Raw genomic sequence first — 22008 nt, 5'->3', positions numbered from 1 at the left:
TACTTAGTGTGTTTAGTGTATTTACCTCAATGAATGCTTAGTATTTTTAGATGTATAGTAAATTTTAGTTGAGTGACAAACTTGAGGTGGCCTAGATTCATCTGTCAGCTTCACCCACTAAATATTTGAATAACAAGCCTGAAAAATTGATATACTTGCATGTCAGGCATATTTTGGTAGGCAGAATTCTAAAGATTTATCTCTCTGGCAAAATCCCCTGGTTATTTGCTCAAACACTAATGTAGGTAATACTGTGAAGAGAGACTCAGCATATGGAATTGAAGGGAATAATTAATTAACTTTAGGACAGAATGATCATCTAGGATTATCCGGGTGGAATGACATAGCACCTCAATGCACAAGAGCCCATCAGAGGTCCATGGCAGAATGACACAGAGGACAGATGAGGCCGGAGGGGAGATGGGGGAGGTTGGAGCTGAGGAGTCAAACTACCTTTGCTGTATTTAAGCAACCTAAGCAATGCAGGAAGCTGAGAAAAACCTTCAGCCAACAGCCAGCAAGTAAATGGGATGCCTTCCCCCAACCACATAGGACTGAACTTTCCTAACAACCCAAATAAGCTTGAAAACAGATACACTGTCAAAGACTCCAAAAATGGAGGCTCGTCAGTTAATTTTGGCCTTGTGAAACCTGGAGCAGAAAATCCTCTGAGCCTGGAATTCTGATCTTCAGAACTTTGAGATAGTAAATGGGTGTTTGATTTTAAGCCAATAAAGAGGGGAAAATCCAATTAATTAAATCCTTTATTAAATGTAAAAATGCATGTGTAGAGTATTTTTAGAAATAATGAATAGGCGTTCCATATTGAAACTCTCTGATATGGCAGTGTATGCAGCTACTCTGAGGTATGAACCGCTTTGCACAGTAGTGCTTGTCTGTTTTCTGCATCTTATGTATGAACCATAGTAACATTCTATGTAATTACGCTTGGCACTAGCTTTTGTGCATATGTATGTAACAGTATATGTGGTAAAACAACTAATGGTTCTTTGATTTGCTGAGAGATAAATTAATGACATGCACTAAATAATTATTTGGAAAACTAAAGTAAAAATTAGTATATATTTGTGTAACTATTAAGATTATCTTTCTGTATTCCAATTATTTTACATAAGTATACACTTACATTAATTTTTTATTTTATATTTTTCTTGGGAAGAGTTCTTATAGCTTCTTTCTTTTACCTGATTTTTTGACAATGGTTACAATTGTCTACTGTGTAAGAAGTTTAAAATAGGTTAAATATAACAGAATATATTGTGTTGTGATTTTTTTAACATTTCTTGTAAGCAACCAGTGAATTAGTCCATGCCAGAAGGGAAATAGTCTAAACTCTTTTATTAAGCAATAAACAAATGCAAGATTATAATTAAAATTTTACATGCTACTGTAGAGATCAGTTAGACCTTAAGATTGCAAAATTATAATGTACCCTTTGTTGAAGAACACCAGTGCTGTTTTTTACTGCAAAATAATCAGTGTGGCTCGAAAGCAACTTCCTTGCTTCCTTTTTTCTTTCTTTTTTTAATCTACACATACTTTTTATCCCATCTGGCTGCTTTAGATTATGAAATTTAAAGACTTTCCGGATGCATCATTTATGCTGACAAGCATAAGAGCAAAATACCATTTATATACTGTACAAGTTCTCAAAACAATCCTCTTTTGTCCCAAAAAAGTTTTTTTCTGTTAAGGTAAGGGATACATTATCTTACCATTTTCTGTAAGTACAGTATAAGCACTACCTGATAAAATGCACATTCTTACACTTCTAAGTAAATTCTTACAGTCAATTTTCTGCAAGATGTCCTTGCGTGGAAGACAGGAATGCTATCTTGCATTAAAATTATCTTTTTCTAGCAAACTTGTAGAGGATCATTATTTTTCTGCTTTTATCAAGCACTGTAATTCTGTTAAGAAAAAGTTTTTGTCATCTGTTGTCCTGGACAAGGAGAAGAACCAATGTCGAATGCACACTGTGCAACATGATTTAATCGGCAGTGACACCAGTTCTTCTGTGGGCAGGCATGCATCTGTGGCTTTCATAGAGATTGTGCAGAGATTGTCACTTTCCTTCTAACTTCTCCAGCTACTGCCATTCTCAGTGATTTCTGTAAGACACCTAAAAGAAAATTTGCAAATAGGGTTGCAGAGCGATGTGTAAAGAGGGGGAAAGGTAGGTTTAGGTTCTACCGAGGAGTAAAATGTGCCTAATACTAGTGATTATAAAATCAATGCTACCGCTCAGGCTAATCATTTATGATTTATTTACGAAGCAATGAGCATGTTTAAAATGGTTAATTAGTTTTTGGTTAAACCAAAAAGGCAAAAAAAAAAAAAATGAAGTAGAAATGCTTAGCTGACTGAGCTTTCTTTTTTTTTTCTTGGTAGTGGAGTTTACAAATGATTTCTACATGTTTCTGTTTACATTAGTTTTTAATAGGCATCCCATACTAAAACTTTTCAATTGTATGTCTCCAGTATCAGAAGCAAATTATTACAAAGGTTAAGGAATCCCCCTCAAAATAATTGTATGTACTTTGCATAATATTGTAAAGTTTAGAAAATTATTTTTTTCCAATCTCAATTGTCTTTAAAGCAAATCAGAAAAAGTTTATAGGATAGGAGTTGTTATACAACCCATTTTCAAGGTGAGGAGATGATATCTTAAAATAATTCAGTTCCTTTGCCTGGGAAATCATGAAGAGAAAGTATTAGAATCGAGATTTTTTTCAATCCTTTCTACAAAAAAATTATTTTCACTTATCAAGAAGATAAATCCTCTTATCCCTTTAGCAACATTTTGTCAGAAAACACTTAACGTCATTGATTCATGTATTTTAAGGGATTTAAAATGACATTATGTTTCATGCCTATGATAATCTTACAAGATGAGCATACACATTATTTCTGACACTGAATACATTTTTAAATTGTTAGAAAACACTTCTTTTTAAAACTAACACTGTTTTTTGTAAAGAATTACTTCAAATTAAGTAGCCACACTTAGTAGGTGGTAAAGACATAATTAAGAAAATCAGCTGCTAGGCATTTTATTCTGGCAGATTTAGATCTAAGTAGCTTTTCTGATGCAGAGGAAAACTCAGAAATATACAGAAATATACCAAAACACACTTGATCCTTACTGTACACTGCTATTATTAAGACAGGGAATGATATATGATTTACACAGTTAAAGAACTCACACTGCATAGCCGTATTCTAAGCCCTGCTGACAATGTCAACAAGACAAACACTGTTACACTGCACACACTGACGACTCACTGAACACTTCCCATCTTATTGTCTAAATGACACTGATTACATATAGATAGATAGGCACCTATATATGATGGAAATTTTGTTTAGATTTTATTTATTTTTATAGAGAGAGGGGAAGGGAGGAAGAAAGAGAGAAAGAAAAACATCACTGCATGAGAGAAACATAGATAAGTCATTTTTCACACCTGAGGGACCGGCTGCACGACCCAGGCCTGCCTCCTGACCTGGAATCTAACAGGTGACCTTTTGCTTTGCCCCGTGTAGCCCAACCGATTGATCCATGCCAGACAGGGCAGAAATCAGGTTTTTATACAGATTGCTCGATATTTGTTTTTCAGCCTTTATTTGTAAACGTACTTGGGAAAGATATAACGTTGTATGTAAATAGCAGCATAGAGTCTGTGAAAAGTTCATTTTTATTTAATTTGTTTTTATTTCTGAAGAAATAAGGACACAATACAGGTATTTTAGGGGAAATCTACCTAGTATCCTTTCCTAGTTTTCAGAATTAAGATCCTTAAGAGAGATTAAAATGATAGCTCTTTAGACTTTATAAGATACGATGCATTGCCCTGGCTCAGTTCATTTGAATATCAACCCCATGGACCAAGGATGCAGGCTTGATTCCAGGTCAGGGCACATGCAAGAATCGGCCAATGAATACATAAATAAGAGGAACAACAAATCATTCTCTCTGTCTCTCTCCCCCCTCTCTCAAATCAATAAAAGACACACTATAAGGGAGAAAACATTTTAATTTCCAACATTTAGAAAGCTGATAAATAGGATACACATAGATTTGCCCTGAAATTAATGTAGGGAAATTAGAAGGAGACAGATTTTACTTGAAAATGAATCATTTTCTGACAGAGTTTTCTTATAGGGCACTAGGTTTCCCATCACAGAAATGAATCACTGGGTGAGCACACACAGAAAGACAAAATGAAGTATACAGTAGCTTCAGTGACTCCAAACATCCTTTCCAACCTGAGATTATGTGAGTTTGCAGACATTCCCCCTGTATGACCCAACTAGAAGTTATGAGAATGGAACCAGATGACCTCAACATTGTTTTTAGTACTTTCTAAATCTGTGATGTCATGAGAAAAATTTCTTTGTCTTGGGAATTGTTATTCTAGAGGGAAAAGGCATCTTTCTATTAACTGAAACTTCCTCTTGGCTTCCTTTAATCCACAGGCTTTCTCATACCTTCGACTCCATTAAATCCTCCATTTTTTCTCTCATCATTTTATATATGAATATGTATTTATTTCTAATAACATCATATTGACCTCCTCATTAGAAAGTGACTTTTTAGCAGCCAAAACTGACACAGCACCGGCTCACAGTCCCCACGGTGTTATGGATGAGACACTGGACAAATTCACATGGACTACCGAGTCCTGTGGAGGAAAAGGGATGGCAATGCCACTCTCTCAAGGGGAGAGTGTGCTGACCCTTGCGTGGACAGGTTTTTATTGGGTTTCAATTTGTGCAGGAATACAGGTAAAGTTCATTAATCATTGTTAGGCAGTAAGGATCAAACAATAGAGAGCATACAAAGAACTAGGAGGGCCTATTCTGAGTCAGGGTCTATTAGCTAAAGGGCTACAAAACTTTGGGAAACAAACTGATTTCCTGCTTGGACCTTTATCATTTAATTGAGAGCATTCTTAGCAAGGCAGGTTTCACAGGATTTTATATATTCTTTCTTAGGCCTGATTACCCAGGGAACCTGCCCTTTCCAGCACAAGACTGCACTGCCCTCTGTCATTGTTTCAGGCTTAAGTCAGGCAGTGGAAGTAAGGCAGCAAGAGATTAGGAGACTTCTCACAGACAGAATGGGGACTCAGGCTTTGTCAAAGTGGAGGAGAGAGGGTCCATCACCCCCTTTCTCCATAACTCCCCAAGTCCTTCACTGGGGCCTCCACGTGATCATGCCTGTCTTAGGTCGTTCCCCCCTTGGGGAATCTTACCCATCACTGGCTAACCGATCAAGCATTAGGGACCAGTTATGGATGAAGTAAAAGAAGCAGAAGCGGTGCTCCTGCCAGGGAAATAAGCTTTGTCTCCTTAGTGGCTTATGGTTTAAAGGTTGCACACTCAACCTTAGCCATGTGGGGGTTAGAGCTTCTGAAGCCAGGCAGAGCGGTTCCCAACACAAAACTTTTCTTGTTTTGTCTCTGTATTTCTAGCAGTAACAGTATACTAGGCATAGGGGAAAAAAGACACTTTAAGGTGGATACTGTTTTATTCCCATTACAGGTAAGGAATCCAACATTCTAATTACATAGCCAGTGGGTAGTAGGCTTGGGATCTAAACCCTGGCCAACTCTCCAAACCGATCATAATCTATTGACTCCCCATAATTCCGAAGCCACATTATGGAACCGAGATATATCAAGAAAGAGATGGAAACAGGCACAGCTGAGGACTCAAGAATCAGGGTGCATCCATGTTACAGAAATCAGTGTAAGACAGTAAGTCCAAATCAGGTGGGCAAAAGAACCAGGAAGGGAAATGAAGCAAAGGGTGGATAGCCGGGTTAGGGTGATAGGAGAGACCGTGTCCCTGTTTTCAGCCTCATCTGACTAAGCACTAAGAGCTCAGTTGAGGCCTTCCAAGCCTCAGCATTCTCACATGTAAAGTAACAAGGCGTGACTCAGCTCCCTTTGAACTCAAAGGTGGTGCTCAAGAGTTCAGACAGCAATTTGGACACAAGGATTAAAAATTCAGGCAAAGCAAATAATCAAAAGCGCAGGAAAATTGGTTTTAATCTGAAAGGGTCCAGCCTGGGTAGCAATATGTTAGTGCGGCGACTTGAAGGAGACTGTTACAAAAGCCCTTGATAACTGGGAAAGGCGTCTCTTCCCACTCTGAATTTTCAGAAAGTTTAAACTCGAGAGGCAGCAGGAAAAAAATATTAAAGAGAAGTTCTTTCTGTCCCTGACATCCACCTGGGCCATGGAATACCTAATATTTCTTAGAGGCATCATTCTATGAAATAAAGAGCCTAGAAATTATCATTTAAAATATTGGGAATAATTGCCATTCTTAATTATATTTATGTGATAATTTTAACATAACTGTTTTTGTCAGCTTAGCAGATATTTTATTTTTGTTTTTTGTAAATGTGATTGATAGATCCCAATCGTTTTTTTTTTTTTTAGTTTATTGTTGTTCAAGTACAGTTGTCTCCATTTTCCTCCCACCACTTACCCCGGACCTACCATTCATTCCCACCTCCCACCTGCGGTCCTACTCCCCATTGGTTTTGTCTATGTGTCCTTTATAGATGTTCCTGAAAATCCTTTCCCACTTTTCTCCCCATTATTCCCTCCCACCTCCCCTCTGGTCACTGTCAGTTTGCTCTCAATTTCAATGTCTCTGGTTATTTTTGCTTGCTTATTTGGTTGATTAGGTTCCACTTACAGGTGAGATGATATGGTATTTTACTTTCACTGCCTGGCTTATTTCACTTGGCATAAAGCTCTTTAGTTTCATCCACACTGTCTCAAAGGGTAGGAGCTCCTTTTTTCTTCCTCCTTCATAGTATTCCATCATTTAAATGTACCATAGTTTTTTGGTCTATTCATTTACTGATGGACACTTTGGTTGCTTCCAGCACTTGGCTATTGTGAATTGTGCTGCTGTGAACACTGGGGTGCATAGGTTCTTTTGAATTTGTGTTTCCAGGTTCTTAGGATATAATCCCAGCAGTGGAATTGCAGGGTCAAAAGGCAGTTGCATTTTTCAGTTTTCTGAGGAAATTCCATACTATTTTCCACAGTGGCTGTACGCCACCAACATCAAACTAGGGTTCCCTTTTCTGCACATCCTCTCCAACACTTGTTAGCATAGCTATTTTTTAATTCCTCTTTTGTTAAGTATTATTTTACTAAGGTTGTCATAACAAAGTACCAAAAACTGGGTAGGTTAAAACAACAAAAATTTATTCTTTTACAGTTTTAGAGGTTTAAAGTCTGAAACCCAGATAAAAGCAGATTCAAGGCCGGATTCTCCCTGAAAGTTCCAGGAAAGAATCTGTCCTTGCCATCTCCTACTTCAGGGGTTCCTGGCAGTCCTTCACAGTTTTGCTTGTAGCAGGATGACCTTGATCTCTCATCCTGCCACCTTCACATGGCCTTCTGCTGTCTGTGTGTCTTCTATCTGCGCGGTTTCTCCTCGTGCTTTGTCTGTGTCTCTCCGAGTTTCTCTCTTATAAGCAGTCATTAAACTAGGGGCCACCCTAATCCAGTGTGGCCTCATCTTAACTAATTCTGTCAGCAAATAAGGTCATATGCTGAGGCTCTGAGTGGACACGAAGCTTTGGCAGCCACTGTTTAACCCAGCACACGATGCCCTGGAAAAGACACAGCTTTAGAAGTTGAGGTGCATGTGATGATCATAGAATCATGCATCTATCAGAAACTCTGAAAACTTTGTTTGCAAAAGATACTTAATTTTATAATCAACTTTATAATTCTGACTTTAGATTATGGCTTTCATTTCATGCTTATGTAATAAGCCTCACCTCAGCTTTCAGCTTTCCTTTTTTTTTTGACAGTACAAGCTTCCTACAAATTCATCTTTCTAAGTTAAAACCTTTTAAATGAACAATTAAATAAATTGTATAACCTCTGTTGATTTGAAGTGAAACCAGAGATTCTGTGGGGGTCTGAAAAAGATCAGCCTTCCCACCATAATGCTTAACACAGTGATGGGCAGGTCCCTCTCACTGACCACTGGTCACAGTGTACAAGGCAGTGAGGCAGTGGGTTTTAACTCTGCACTTTTGTACCAGAGCAGTTTCTTTGCAGTAGCCATCATCATATGTAACGTGTTGCTCTGGTACTAGCTATTAATAAAACAAAGAGCATTATGGTTTATGTTTGTTTGAACATTAATAAAATATTTTAGTAAAGTTAAATGCCCATATTTCAAACTTAACCAATAAGCAAGACATGACAATTAAAGGGATTTACTTATGTTGACCTGATGTTACCATTAAGTGTTAACTAACTTTTACAATGATGTAGAAGAATGAGTTTGTAATGGAACTTCAGATGAATTACTGTGTGTTGATTATTACCAATAAGATGCAAAACAACAATAATGGAGCTAAGGAACAGAGGAAATAAATATTAGAAAACATGTTTATGGCAAATTCAGAATATAAACACAAATAAGAAAATTATGTTTGTTTAGAATAAGATAATACTATAAGTGTTTATAGTTATAAAAATTACTTTAAAATATGAAGTGGCTCCCTGGCTGGATAGCTAAGTTAGTTGGAACATTGTCCCATGAACCAAAAGGTTGTGGGTTTGATCCCTGGTTGGGACACTTATAGGAGGCAACTAATCAATGTTTCTCTCTCACGTTGATATTTCTCTCTTTCTCTCCCACTTCTCCTCTATCTAAAATCAATGAATATGTCTTTAGATGAGGATTCAAATAATATTAATAATATAATAATAATAATAAATAAAATGCAAAAGTAGATAGTAGAATTTATTTCTTTTCATTTGATATCTGTAAATATCATTGTGTCTTACATACTGGCAACTTAAATTTGCTGCCAAATCTTTTCTTTGTACTAAGTATTTCAATTTGTATGTAAAAGATGTATATGTGCATGTATTTCTATTTAATAGAGAAACTGCCACAGATTGAGACTAAATTTATTCTATTACATGGTCTAAATTACGCTTTCAATGTTATTTCCCACAGTTTTTGTGCTCATTCTCAGTCAAGTTGATGTAAAAATATGGCACTTTATAGTATAGTATCTGTTATTCCATCTCTGTTTTTATGGTTTCCTCTGGTCAGAATACATAACTTCCCATTTCCCATTTTCTAACTTACACTCCTACTTAGAATCTAGGTCCATTTGAAAAACCTGCTTTGGCAAATTGATGACAATTTTCTAGGCACTGTGCATTTTATAAATGTCATATGTGGGGTAAGACTGCAAATCCATTTTTTGTCCTCACTACAATTATCCAGGATCATACATTAGGTGCTCAGTAAATTCATGAACAATGAGTAATTACATAAACTTAAAATAAAGTGTTTGACAAGAGTCAAGCAGGCCAAAGAGTTTTGATGTCTCTCATTATTTGTTCTCAGAACCATGGAGAAGCTAGGGTGCTGAAGCAGTGTGCAATGATATTTTTCTTCTTTTGCAAATAAAACATGATAGAACTAAAACAAGTTCCACAAACAAGAATGCCAAAAAAAGGAAAATATTAGGTACGCTGTCATTAAAAGGAAACTTGATGGAAAAAGGGAAAAGACTGAAGAGAATTCCCAAACTTCAAAAGAAAGATAAAAAATATATGGACAAGGATGAGATCCAGTAATATCTGAATCTCACTCCTATTGTCCAATTTACATTTAGCAGATTTTACAAACAACATTACTTGTTCCAAGAAGATTTAGTATGGCCCACACAGATACAAAATTATAAAAGTGTACTCTAACTTAGACATAAAAATAAAAGGAAAAAAAATCTACTTTAGTGATATTAAACAACACTATTATCAGAGCTGTCTGGAAAAGAAATCAAACTATAAAAGGCTATAGCCTTCCTGTCTGATACATTTCAGTTGGACTCTAAGTTTTCTAGAGGCCAAATAAAAAAATAGTAATACCATCAATTTCATAATTTACAACACCCATGATAAAAGCAAACCAATTTACTCAGAAGTGCAATTATTTCTGTTCCCAAAACCCAAAAGGAATTTCTCCCAAGCGGCCTCATACAAAGGGCCCTGTAAAATGCAATGAAATGGGCCTGGGACAGGACCTTTGTGACAGACAGCACGAAGAGGTCCCCAGAGCCGCTTTTTCATGGTGCCCTGCACTCTCTACTGATAGTGTAGCTGCACAGTTCTGTGCGTAGTTTAACAGAGATGTAGGTTTTTAAACAACTGAAAAAATAGATACACAAAACCTCTTTCAAAAATTCTCCATAAAAACCATCTTCTCCTCACTGTAGCTCTTTAGAGAAATTTGGTGGCATTAAATTGTGGGACACTTAATTGGTTTGCTCAGTAAGTAGGTATCAGGCATCTATAATTTACACGGCACTGCATTAGGAACAGAGGCAACCCTGGAAACAAAACAATTCCCAGGAAATCGGCTATTCTGTGATGTCAAGACATGTAAATAAACACGACAGATAGCCTGAAGGAAATTAAAAGTTGGCACTGTCTTGTTAAAGCTGAAGGCACGGCACGCTCGGGATTCGATCCCAGGGATGCGCTCAGAACACAATGCAGGTGACTCTTCAGAACTAAGGCCGAATCTGCTCTGATCTGCAGATTAATGAGCACTTGCCGAATCTTCTACTGTTTTCTAGCGTAGACACAACGCCGTTTTTTAGAAGAGATTTAGTCCCACTCGATTTCAGGTTTCAATCCCATGTAAGCACCCTGTTGACATTTCTACCACAAGTGTGGCTTTAAAGTCGAGAAACCTTAGTTATGGCTTCCTCAGAGATGTCCCAGGAGACGCGTTGGGGTGGGAGGGAGGCAGAAGATTACAGTCAAGTCTTTGCTCTAACCCTTTCTCAGCCACAGAGGCCTCTCTGCTAACATGTAAGACGGTTTTCTTTTTGACAAGTAGTTTTTTAAATGTGTTTGAAAAACACTGCACTGTACTGAACAATTTCCAAAATGTTATGTTTCTCTGAAAAAACAATGAAGGCATCTCTTCAATAAATGTGTGCCGTTCACCTGCTATGTTGCAGGGGTTTCGTCTCCTGGAGACGAAAGTCCATGCTGAGGCCCCCAAGGGCACCAAAGGTGAGGCTGCAGTTGGGGAACCGCAGTCTCAGAATCTAAACACCACGTGCCCTTGGAGAGTGGGCGGGGCAGTCAGAGCAAAGGGAGTGAAGGGAGAGTGGAGAACACCAGAGATAACAGGTAGCTTTTGAATGGAGTCTCAGAAAATGACAGAAACTAGGAAAACAAGGTGGATAAGGTAATTTTAAGCAGTAGAATAAGTGAGGAAGGACATGCCAAACAGTGTAGCAGTGAGAAAGAAGGGCAGTTTTGTGACTGGAAAGTAAATAAGGTAGGAAATGAGGTCTTAGAACTGGGAAGAGGCCTATAACAACCTGTGTGCTCAAGGAAGGGATCTGAACCGAAGACGATGGGAGACCTAATGAGACCAAACTACACGAAAGCTTCAGAGGATTGTCAAGAGAAATTTTATGTTTTAAAAATATTATTTTCGCATTACTGTGAAGGATACAATAAAGGAGATAAGAATAGAGTCGAGCACAGTGATTTGAAGGTTATGGCAGCAATCTGGCAGAGAACTCATGGCGATCTGATTCAAACCAGAGGGGCAGTCAGTCATGAAAGGGTCTGCTTTTACGAACGACATCAGAAGGGTGGGACATGCGGGATTTGGCGCCCTCTGTGGACATTCTGTGCTGTTGTTTTTCCCTTCTCAATATTCAGTGATATAAATATTTTAAGTCACTTCTCTCTGTAATCTTATTCTCACTTTCTGATTCATGTATATATAACCAAGTTTAGAAAATTTGAAATGCTCCTCTTTTTGTATTCATATTTTACCTGGCTCCCACTTGAAATTTAAACATTTAATCGCTTAGTACATTCTGCCTGCATAACAAAGCTCAACATCATAATCCCCCAGTTATTACAAGATCTGTGCTGTCTTGGCTACATTTACACTTCAATTACAATTACAATGCTTTCATTTTAACAGCTCCTAGTTTCTGAAGGATTAAGTCTTAAGGATTATGTTATAATGAGAACAAAGGTTATTGACTACTTTTCTCATTGCTCTCTGAAACGCTTTGCTAGCTAAGGAAAAGTGAGACCAAATTTATACCAAGATGTTTTCTCCCTGCAGGAAAACATCATGGAAGTCATGAGAAATCAAGAGTTTTTGCTGCTTCCAGCTGAGGAGCTCCATAAGCTCCTGGCCAGTGATGACGTAAATGTTCCTGATGAAGAGACCATCTTCCATGCATTAATGATGTGGGTCAAGTACGACATGCAGAGGAGATGCAATGACCTGAGCATGCTTCTGGCCTTTATAAGACTGCCACTGCTCCCTCCCCAGGTAACTGTGCTGCTGATTTCAGAGCTACAATGTATTAAGAAAACTATAAGTTTTAAAGAGGCCAAAGTTTAAAACTAATAATGATAACTTTTTAAACATGAGCAAATCATACTCATAAAGCATTGGAGAAAACAGTAATGTTGAATCAGTATGAATCTAGGGCATACATAAACACAAACATGCACAAGGCCCGATCATTTTCCAAACTTAGTTTTATGACTCTCCTTTGTCATTTTTAGACTTGTTTATTTATGAAAACATCACAAACCATGTATTATTATTTACTCACAGTTTTATTTTTAGTTTTAATTAAATATTTAATGGTGAATTTGGTGGTGGAAAAATGATGGGTGATGAGTCTGAATCCCATCTCCTCCACTGGTTCATTCATGCTCACATGACATGAGAATGTCACTCAACTTCTCTGATGTTCAGTTTATTCATGTATAAAATAAAGTCATGTTAGCACATGAAAGCTGTATGAGGACCAAACTGAGTATTATATGTAAAGTACCTAATCTCCATACAGTATCTAGAAGATTTTTTTGCTGTGTTGTTCCAAAGATTAATCTATCTATATTACTCTACCTATTTGTCCATCTATTCTATGGTGCAGTGATATAATCTTTCTCTGATGTAAAAACATCCTTATAGCAATTTTTAAGGCTCAATGCATGAGATTTAAAACCTCAAATAGTAGACAAGACGGATTTTTGAATGATACAGAGTTATAAAGTAACAGCATTTATGCAATTGAAATTATAGAATCTTACTTTGGGGCTAAGGAGAGCCCAGACACCAAGAGAAACGACCACCTCATTTTATTGGTCTAGGACACAGGTGAATTGGTAAGAACGCCAAATCCACTTTTCTTGTAGGAGTCACTGTTTTTCCCTGATTCTGAGTCTTAAGTCTAGAAATGAACTTGTAATGTTACAAAATTACCTATGTGCAACAGTGTTAATCTAGGGACATATGCTTCTCAGTCTATCCAAGCTCTTACCTCCAAAACAATAGATAGAATTGTGTGCATACTTCATATATAGGATGTGTGGGGGCCTGTAACATCCACCTGATCATTCATTTGTATCTAAACCATCTCAACACTTCTACTAATCCATATATTGCTAAGAATAAAAGGGGATTAGGATATCAGAAAAGCATGACAAACAATCATGGTATATTTGTAACAAGTGAAGAAGTGAGAGATATGGTCATATTATTGGAAATATGGGAAGTTAAAAAAACTGTATAGTTATTGGGAAAACAAATGAAGCTTTATTATTAAATACATTATTTAATATTATTAAATAATTGTGTTTCATTTGGCTCCTGAACTGAATATAAGAGTAAAATCAGAGAGAAAGAATTTCTGAGATGCTTGCCTAAACAAAATATATAAGCTTATCTTACAAAAGGAAGGGAAACATGCATTTAAATAACTGAACAAAGAATACATTGTTAAGCCAAGCACTGGATTTTTTTATATCTTCCACTTTAGGTTCCAATGCCAGATATACTCAAAGCCTGAGGATTCTCTCTCAGGATAGAAATGGTCAGTGATGACCATTAGCTAATAAATAGGTACAGATAGCCATTATCCAATGGGAGATGCTGTGAAAATTGGTCTGTTTGTTGAAATGTGGGAAGCTAGGAGTTACACTAGTGTTCAAAATCCTCTTAAATGGTAGGACACATACCAGAGGAGGTCAAGACTATAACCAGAGATCCACCTTTTCATGACATGCCTTTCTTTCATACCCTCTTTCCCCACTGTCTTGTCATCAAAAATAAGAGATGCGCCTGCCTGTCCGTCTCATCTAAACTATTTCATCAGAACAGCATGACCACCTTACTGGCTTATTTATTCTTAAGGCTACACATTGCCCATGGAGCTTACATTCTTAGTGGTTCCACTGCTCTATCTTGTTTAGTGAAATGCATGCATTACCATTAGAAAAAAATACATAACTTTGTTTTGCTATATCTAGGAAAAAGCTTTTAACTCTTATGCAACTTCTCATAAACAAACATAGCATATATCTATGTTCATTCTTCACCTCTAAAATTGGAGTTACTACAAATATAACTTTATATACACTTTCAAACAACAAATGTACAGGAGGAAAGAATAAAACATTTTCTTTTCATAAAATGCTTGTGGTTATAGGCAGAGTTACTGCATCCATAGGTAATATTAATGAATTGCATGTCATTATAAGTGTTTTCTATATAATATTTCTAAACATAAAAGGACAGCTGCAGAGCAGGGATTATTAATTATGTTGCACAGAGGAAAAAGCGGCTCAAAGAGATTTTTCAGAGGTCGTAGAGCTAGTGGAAAATGCAGTTTGTCTGCAAATCTGGGTTAGCCAGACAGGAACTTGCATAGAGCTATTTCTTCTGTGAATTTGTGTTGCTCACCTGTTTGCCTTCTGAACTGGAGGATCATAAAAATGTCTTGAATGGAGTGATATTGAAGGTTCCCATAAAATGCTGGAAAAGAAATAAGAGCAGAGGAATAGGACCTAACACATACTTATTTCTTTTATTGGTTACAAAACATATGCAACATATATTTTATCTCATTTGATTTCTACAATATCCTTCTGTATTGAATATTATTATTATGATTTACAAATGAGCTCATTGGGAATCAGGATGATAACTGTAGAGCTCAGATTTCACTCTATTTATGTAGGGTGGGGCAAGAGTAGATTTGAAGTTGTGAGTACAAGAGACACAGAGTTTAATCTTGCTTTATTATTTATTAATTATTGCATTATTTTTCCATATAAACCACTATAAACCTACTTTTGCCCCACCCTGTATCTAATACTTAATGTGGTTTTTCTTCCCTGAGGGCAAGTAAATTGTTTATTTCCATGGTTGGCTTCACATTTATGGTAATGTCTAGCAAGATTTTTTTTAATTAGTAGAATCTAGGATTTTCCAATCTTTTACACTTTAAAGCTGCTAAGCATTTTAAAGTTCTTAAGAAAAGCCTTTGTGATAATCAGGAAACACTTTTGACTCAACTCTGGAGCCATTAAGTAAGGTTTTTTTCTTTAGTCTTATAGTGCTTGATGTACAGGGCTTTTAGAGTCATTGAGTGGTTTGTGGTATACACTGTATGTGTGCAATTACATTACACAGGTAATTATATATTGTAATATATAATTTTATAATATTTGTTGTAACAAAACATGATATTGTATTGTAAAATACTAATGCTATTTGTAGAAGTTAGAGTATGCATTTTTCTAGTGCAGTGAGGAATCATTTTCAAAATGATGTAGTATTTAAACTGAGACAAGAGAAGAATTTGCTTGATTTTGTAATGTAATTTCTATGGAGGTAAAGATAAGTGTCAGGTGAGTGAAAGAACAATATTTGGAAGATTAGTTGTGAATAGCTTATAATTTTGTTAAACAAAACATAGCAAAAAACTGACCAAGGCAAGAGTAAGAAAAAAAAAAGGCTTAGAGATGTTTAAAATGAGAGGGCAGAAAAGAGAGAGAAATGCATGTTTTCAGTTTAAAGTTGAACTAAATAACTTGTAAATATGTTTACAGCTATGATTTCTATGTTTCTATTCAGCAAATGCATGGGAAAATACTCCCAGCTTAAAAAAAATAAAAATGAAACAGACTGCAAACACAAAGAATACATGTTAAAAGACTGACTAGAGACACAAAATAAATTTAGATTACACTAATAGTCTTACCTCATGAAACAATTGACCAATTTGACTTAAGCAGATTTAAGTTCAATTATTTCTCACAATATAAATGTTCATGTCTATTATTATTAAGCCATTCTGTTTACCTGTGCTTAGTTATTTTTGAAGTTCACAAGAGAAAAATCAATTATGATATTTCTTTTTATTTATAAATTAACATGCTATTATGAAGTATGAATAACGGTAATGTTGTGTGGGGGCTACTTTCCTCACAAGTCCCCCTGTGTGCCCCAGATGAGAGCATTTCTAACATGCCTGGGGACCTTACTGATAGTTGACCCTGTTCCCTCTGGGGATGGATTTCTGTTCACTTAGGTGTGCATCTGTGGCGATGTGGCTCGAAGCCTCTGGATCAAAGCAGGAAGTCCCGAATTTGTTAGGTCCCTGTTTGGGCACCAGATGTGGGGATGACTTTCCTTGCAAGTCCCCCCAAGTGCCATGGATCAGAATAAACATGACAGAGACATATTGTAATCTGCTTGGAGAGGAGAAGTGGCCAGTTTCTCAGGGGGAAAAGGCATTGAACCTCTTCCTCCAGGGGCTTTTATTGGGTTGTAATACACAGGAATACAGGGCAGCAAGGATCAAACAGTAGATAACATTTCAAGGAACAGAGTTTTAGGGTTTCTTGCTCAAACCCTTAACATATGAATGAAAGCACTCTTAGCAGAGCAGATTTCACAGGTTTGTCAGGAATTATTTGTGATGCCAGATTTTTCCCCAAGACAAAAATGCTCTAGCAGGGCAAGAAGCTGTACCTCTCCCCATCAGGTATTCAGGCTTAAGGGGATTAGAGCCAGGAAGCGCTTCTCCCAGAGAACATGGAGACTTAGGCTATCTCAAAGCCCACGGGGCAAGAGTCCATTGCTCCCTCTTTGTCACAGCCCCCCGAGTCCTTCCATGAAGGCCTCCCAAGTGATCAAGTCTGGCCTAGGTTGCCCCTCCTCAGAGGGGTCTTACCTGTCATAGACTTCCGACCATGCTTTGGGGGCAGGCAGGAAACTGAGGCAGCATTTGCTACCAGAGACAAGCCTCGTCTCCTGCGGCTCCCATTCCAGAGGTCACTGACCCCTCCTTAACCACAACGGGTAGAGAGTTACAATTCCTAGAACCAGGCAGAGCGGTCCACAACAATTTTGTATAGAAAATATAATGAAAATGTGAAATTTGGTGCAGAATGTGGAGTTTGGTTAACAGGGACATACAAAATGAGCTTCAGAATAGAAGAAAAGATATTAAAAGACTTAGAAGCAACTATGTCTATTTTATCATTATTAAATTATAATAGCTAATACAGAAATAAATTCAGTTAATATTGCCATGGAAAGGAACAGAGGAAAAGACAAAATGAAAGAATACATAATTAAGATATGATATTGGAATATATTATCTATGAAATGGTGAGTTCTATTATCTTTCAAATTAGTCAGGAGCACCACCTGACATAATAGTTTCCATTCTTTGTTGAGCACCCACATGTTTAAAAACTTCAACCAAACCAGATAAAACATGAAAATTTCATTTCAGACAATGAGTGATTATATGTAGTTATACCCCAAAGATTTGGTGCGTTTGGTTTCAGATCACTGCAGTAAAGTGAATAAAGTAAAGCAAGACACACTAAACCTTTGGTTCTCCAGTGCATGTAAAGGTTACATTTGACCTGTGTTATAGAAAATACATTTTTGCTAAAAGGTGCCACCTATCATCTGAGCCTTTAGCAAGTTGTCATCTTTTTGATGCTGAAGGGTCTAGCCTCGATGCTGCTGGCTGCTGGCTGATCATTATGGTGGCTACTGAGGACTGGGTTGGCTGTGCTAATTTCTTAAAGTAACCGAGTGAAGCTGGCTGCAGTGATTTACTCTTCCTTTCATGGATGTCTTTTCTGTAGCGTGGGATGTTGCTTAACAGCATTTTACCCACAGTAGAACTTTTGTTCAAAATTGAAGAGGATTCTCTAAAACCTTGCTGCTATTGATTTATCAATTCAGTTATATAATATTCTAAGTTCCTCGTTTTCATTTTAACAATCTTCATACCATCTTCATCAGGAGTAGAGTTCACATCAGGAAACTATGACTTTCTTTACTCAACCATAAGACGATGCTCCTCCTTCATGAAAGTTTCACCATGCCGTTGCGCAACCAAGTGAAATCTTCAGGCTTCACTTCTATTGCTCTTGACAGTCCTACCACAAATACAATAACTTTCTCCACTGAATTCTGATACCCCTCAAAGTCATCCATGAGGGTTGAAATCAACTAATTATAAACTCCTGTTAATGTTGATATTTTAACCTCTCTTCTGAATCACAAGTATTCTTAATAGCATCTATCGATAGAATGGTGAATCCATCCTCTCCAGAAGGTTTTCTATTTACTTTGCCCAGATCCACCAAAGGAATTACTACTGATAGCAGCCATAGTCCTACAAATGTATATTTAAAATGAAACTTGAAGATAAAAAGTATTCCTGATCTAGGGGCTACAGAATAGATGTTGTGGTAGTAGTCCTAAAAATAACATTAATTTTGTGTGTGTGTGTGTGGAGATATATTTATTGTGAAAATCACAGGGGATAATGCAAGAGAGTACTTAGGGCAGTGACTGGCATACAGCAATGCAGAATATGTATCATATACTATTATTTAAGTTACAGCACTATTTCATAAAATCACATGTTAATTTTGCAATGGCATCCTGTAACCAATGCTTACAGTTTTCCTTTGTTTTATTTTTTCTTTCCTTTTATTAAGAGTAATAAAAAGTATTGACATTATTGACACTATTAAAGATTTCCCCATTTGACACTGTTGACACTATTAAAGATTTCCCCATTCCCCCCCATTTGTCCGCCTCCACCCATTCCCTACTTCCCTTTCCTCTGGCCATCACCACATTGTAATCTGTGTTTATGGGTTATACATATATGCTCTTTGGCTTATCCCTTCACTTTTTTTTATCCAGTCCCCACTTTCCCTTTGACAGTTGTCAGTCTGTTCTATGTGTCCACACTTCTATTTCTATTTAGTTCATCGGTTTATTTTGTTCGTTAGATTCCACATGTAAGTGTGATTATGTGGTATTTATCTCTCTCTGGCTGGCATATTTTACTTAGCATAATAATCTCCAGGTCTATCCACATGGTTTCAAAAGGTAAGGTTTCCCTCTCCTATTTACAGTCACTTAGAATTTCATTGCATAAATGTACCACAGTTGTTGTTTTCTTATCCACTCATCTACTAATGGGCACTTAGGCTGTTTCTAGCACTTGGCTATTGTAAATAGCAAGCTATGAACATAGGGGTGCATATGTGCTTTTGAACTGGTGTTTCTGGATTCTTAAGATATATTCCCAGATGTGGTATTGCTGGGTTGAAAGGCAGTTCCATTTTTAATTTTATTGTACATCTATCTCCATGAGAGCTCTGGAGTGACCATGTGCATTGTCAATGAACAGTACTATTTCGAAAGACATCTATCTTTTTCTCTGAGAAGTGATATTCCACATTGTGGTCTAAAGTATTCAGTAAATCATATTGTAAACAGATGGGCCCTCACCCAGCCTTCGTTGTTCATTAACAGAGCACCAACAAAGTAGATTTTAAGGGCCCTGGGTTTTTCAGAAGAGCAAACAAGCATTGGCTTCACCTTAAAGTCAACAGCTGCATTATCCCCTAACAAGAGATTCAGCCTGTCCTTTGAAGCTTTGAAGCCAGGCGAGCATATCATTCTCTCTAACTATGAATGTTATAGATGGCATCTTCTTTATATATATGGCTCTTTTATCTACACTGAAAACCCCTTGTTAGTGTAGCCACCTTCATTAATCATTCTAGATAGATATTCTGGATAACCTATTGCAGCTTTAACACAAGCACTTGCTGCTTCACCTTATACTTTTAAGGTACAAAAATAGCTCCTTTTCTTAAAACGCATGAAATGAACTCAGTCAGCTTCACATTTCTTCTACAGCCTCCTCACTTCTCTCAGCCTTCATAGAATGGAAGAACGTTTGGGTGTTGCTCTGGGTTAGGCTTTTGCTTAAGCAAATGTTGTAGCTGGTTTGAATTTCTGTCCAGATCACTAGGACTTTCTTTATATCTTCAGTAAAATTTCTTTGCTTTCTTACCCCTGGTGTGTTCACTGGAGTAGTCCTTTTAATTTCTTTCAAGAGCTCTTCCTTGGCATTTGAAACGTGCCTGTCTGGTGTAAGAGGCCTAGTTTTTGCCCTGTCTCAGCTTTCAACATGCCTTCCTGCCTAAGCTTAATCATTTTTAGCTTTTGATTTAAAGTAATAGGTATGTGACTCTCCCTTTTACTTGAATACATAGAGGCTATTGTGGGGTTACTCATTGTCATAATTTCACTATTGCAATTTCCCTGGGAATGGGAAGGTCTGGGAAGAGCTAGAGAGATAGAGAAGTGGTCAATGGGTGAGCAGTCAGAATACACATGTATTGATCAAGTTTGCCATCTTGCATGGGCATAGTTGGTGGCGCCCAGAAACAATTATAGTTGTGACTAACATCAAAGATCACTGATTACAACCACTAGAAATTTAATACTGATAAAAAAAGTTAGAAATATTGCAAGAATTACGAAAATGACACAGAGACATGAAGTAAGCAGATGCTGTTGTAAAAATGCCAATAGACTCATGTGACACAGGGTTGCCACAAAACTTCAATTTGTACAAAATATAATTTCTATGTAACACCATAAAGTGAAGTGCAATAAAATAAGGTGTGCCTGTAAATATACACATATATATGCAATATATATATAATACACACACACATACACATATATATATACATATACATATATATATTGCATTGAGGCCACTCAATTTGATTTTCTCCTTTGTCTGGTTTTCCTCTTTCAATGATACCACAAAAGAACATGTTGTTATGCACCAAACATGGTTTACCATTTTGTAACTGTTGTGTCCAGTGGTTTTAAATGGTTTCATAGGTACATATAACTGGTCATAGGTACCTATTTATTCATTGGTTTGTTTGTTATGCATTTTAAAACTATACATTAATATCAATTTTTGTGCTTTTCTAATGATTAGTTTAGAATATTTAATATTGCTGCTCTAAAAAATCAAGGAAATACAATTCTAATACATATTAATGCACACATATGTGTATTCAAGTCAAAGATTCAAAGAGCCTCAGTAAAAGTCAATTTTGTCACAGATATTATTTAAAAGGTTGGAGATGGGCAGATTCACTTCACTACATATCTTGGAATACGTACTGATTATCTCTTTTGAGACAATAGGGAAAAAGTTTGTCACAGCCTTCTAAACATGTGCCTACTGATTCTTAAGAGAAATATATATGTGGAGCTGGGTAAAAAAAGTGAAGAGATTAAAAAAAATATCCTTCATAGACACAGACAACAGTATGGTAACTGTCAGGGGAGAGAGGGCTAATCTGAGTAGAAGAGGGTGAAGGAGAAGTAAATGGTGATGGAAGGAGACTTAACTTTGGGTGGTGAACACACAAATATACAAATGATGTATTATAGAACTGTACCTCTGCAACCTATATAGTTTTATTAACCAGTGTCACCCCAATGAATTCAATAGAAAAGAAGAGAAATAGGTAATAGTGTGTGTTTATGTGTAAACATTTACTTTTATTTTCTCTAATAAAAGAAACTTTACAGTGGATAATAAAATACCACATATGTTTAGAGGTATGTGTTTTAATCTAATAATAAAATTAATGAAATGAGTTTAACTTAGAGAAATACATGCTCATTCTATTTTAGAAGAATTAATTTTTAATGTAAAACTGTAGTAAATTTATTCCAAATGATTTTTATGGTACTAATAGCAACTTG

At 36.7% G+C, this 22008-nt stretch overlaps 1 protein-coding gene across 2 annotated transcripts in view; it reads left to right on the top strand.

Annotated features, from left to right (window-relative positions):
* KLHL1 (kelch like family member 1) overlaps nt 1–22008 on the top strand; it is a 326182-nt gene that overhangs the window by 192289 nt on the left and 111885 nt on the right. For both annotated transcript variants that reach the window (XM_053665578.1, XM_053665576.1), the window contains one exon: nt 12196–12408. In XM_053665578.1, the coding sequence (XP_053521553.1) occupies nt 12196–12408 (213 nt within the window). The remainder of the gene's footprint in view (nt 1–12195; nt 12409–22008) is intronic.

The sequence above is a fragment of the Artibeus jamaicensis genome, unplaced genomic scaffold, assembly GCF_021234435.1.
Source record: "Artibeus jamaicensis isolate MK-2021 breed Jamaican fruit bat unplaced genomic scaffold, CSHL_Jam_final contig_415, whole genome shotgun sequence".
NCBI lineage: Eukaryota > Metazoa > Chordata > Mammalia > Chiroptera > Phyllostomidae > Artibeus > Artibeus jamaicensis.
Note: the sequence above shows the minus strand (reverse complement) of the source record. Positions and strands in the feature narration are given on the sequence as shown.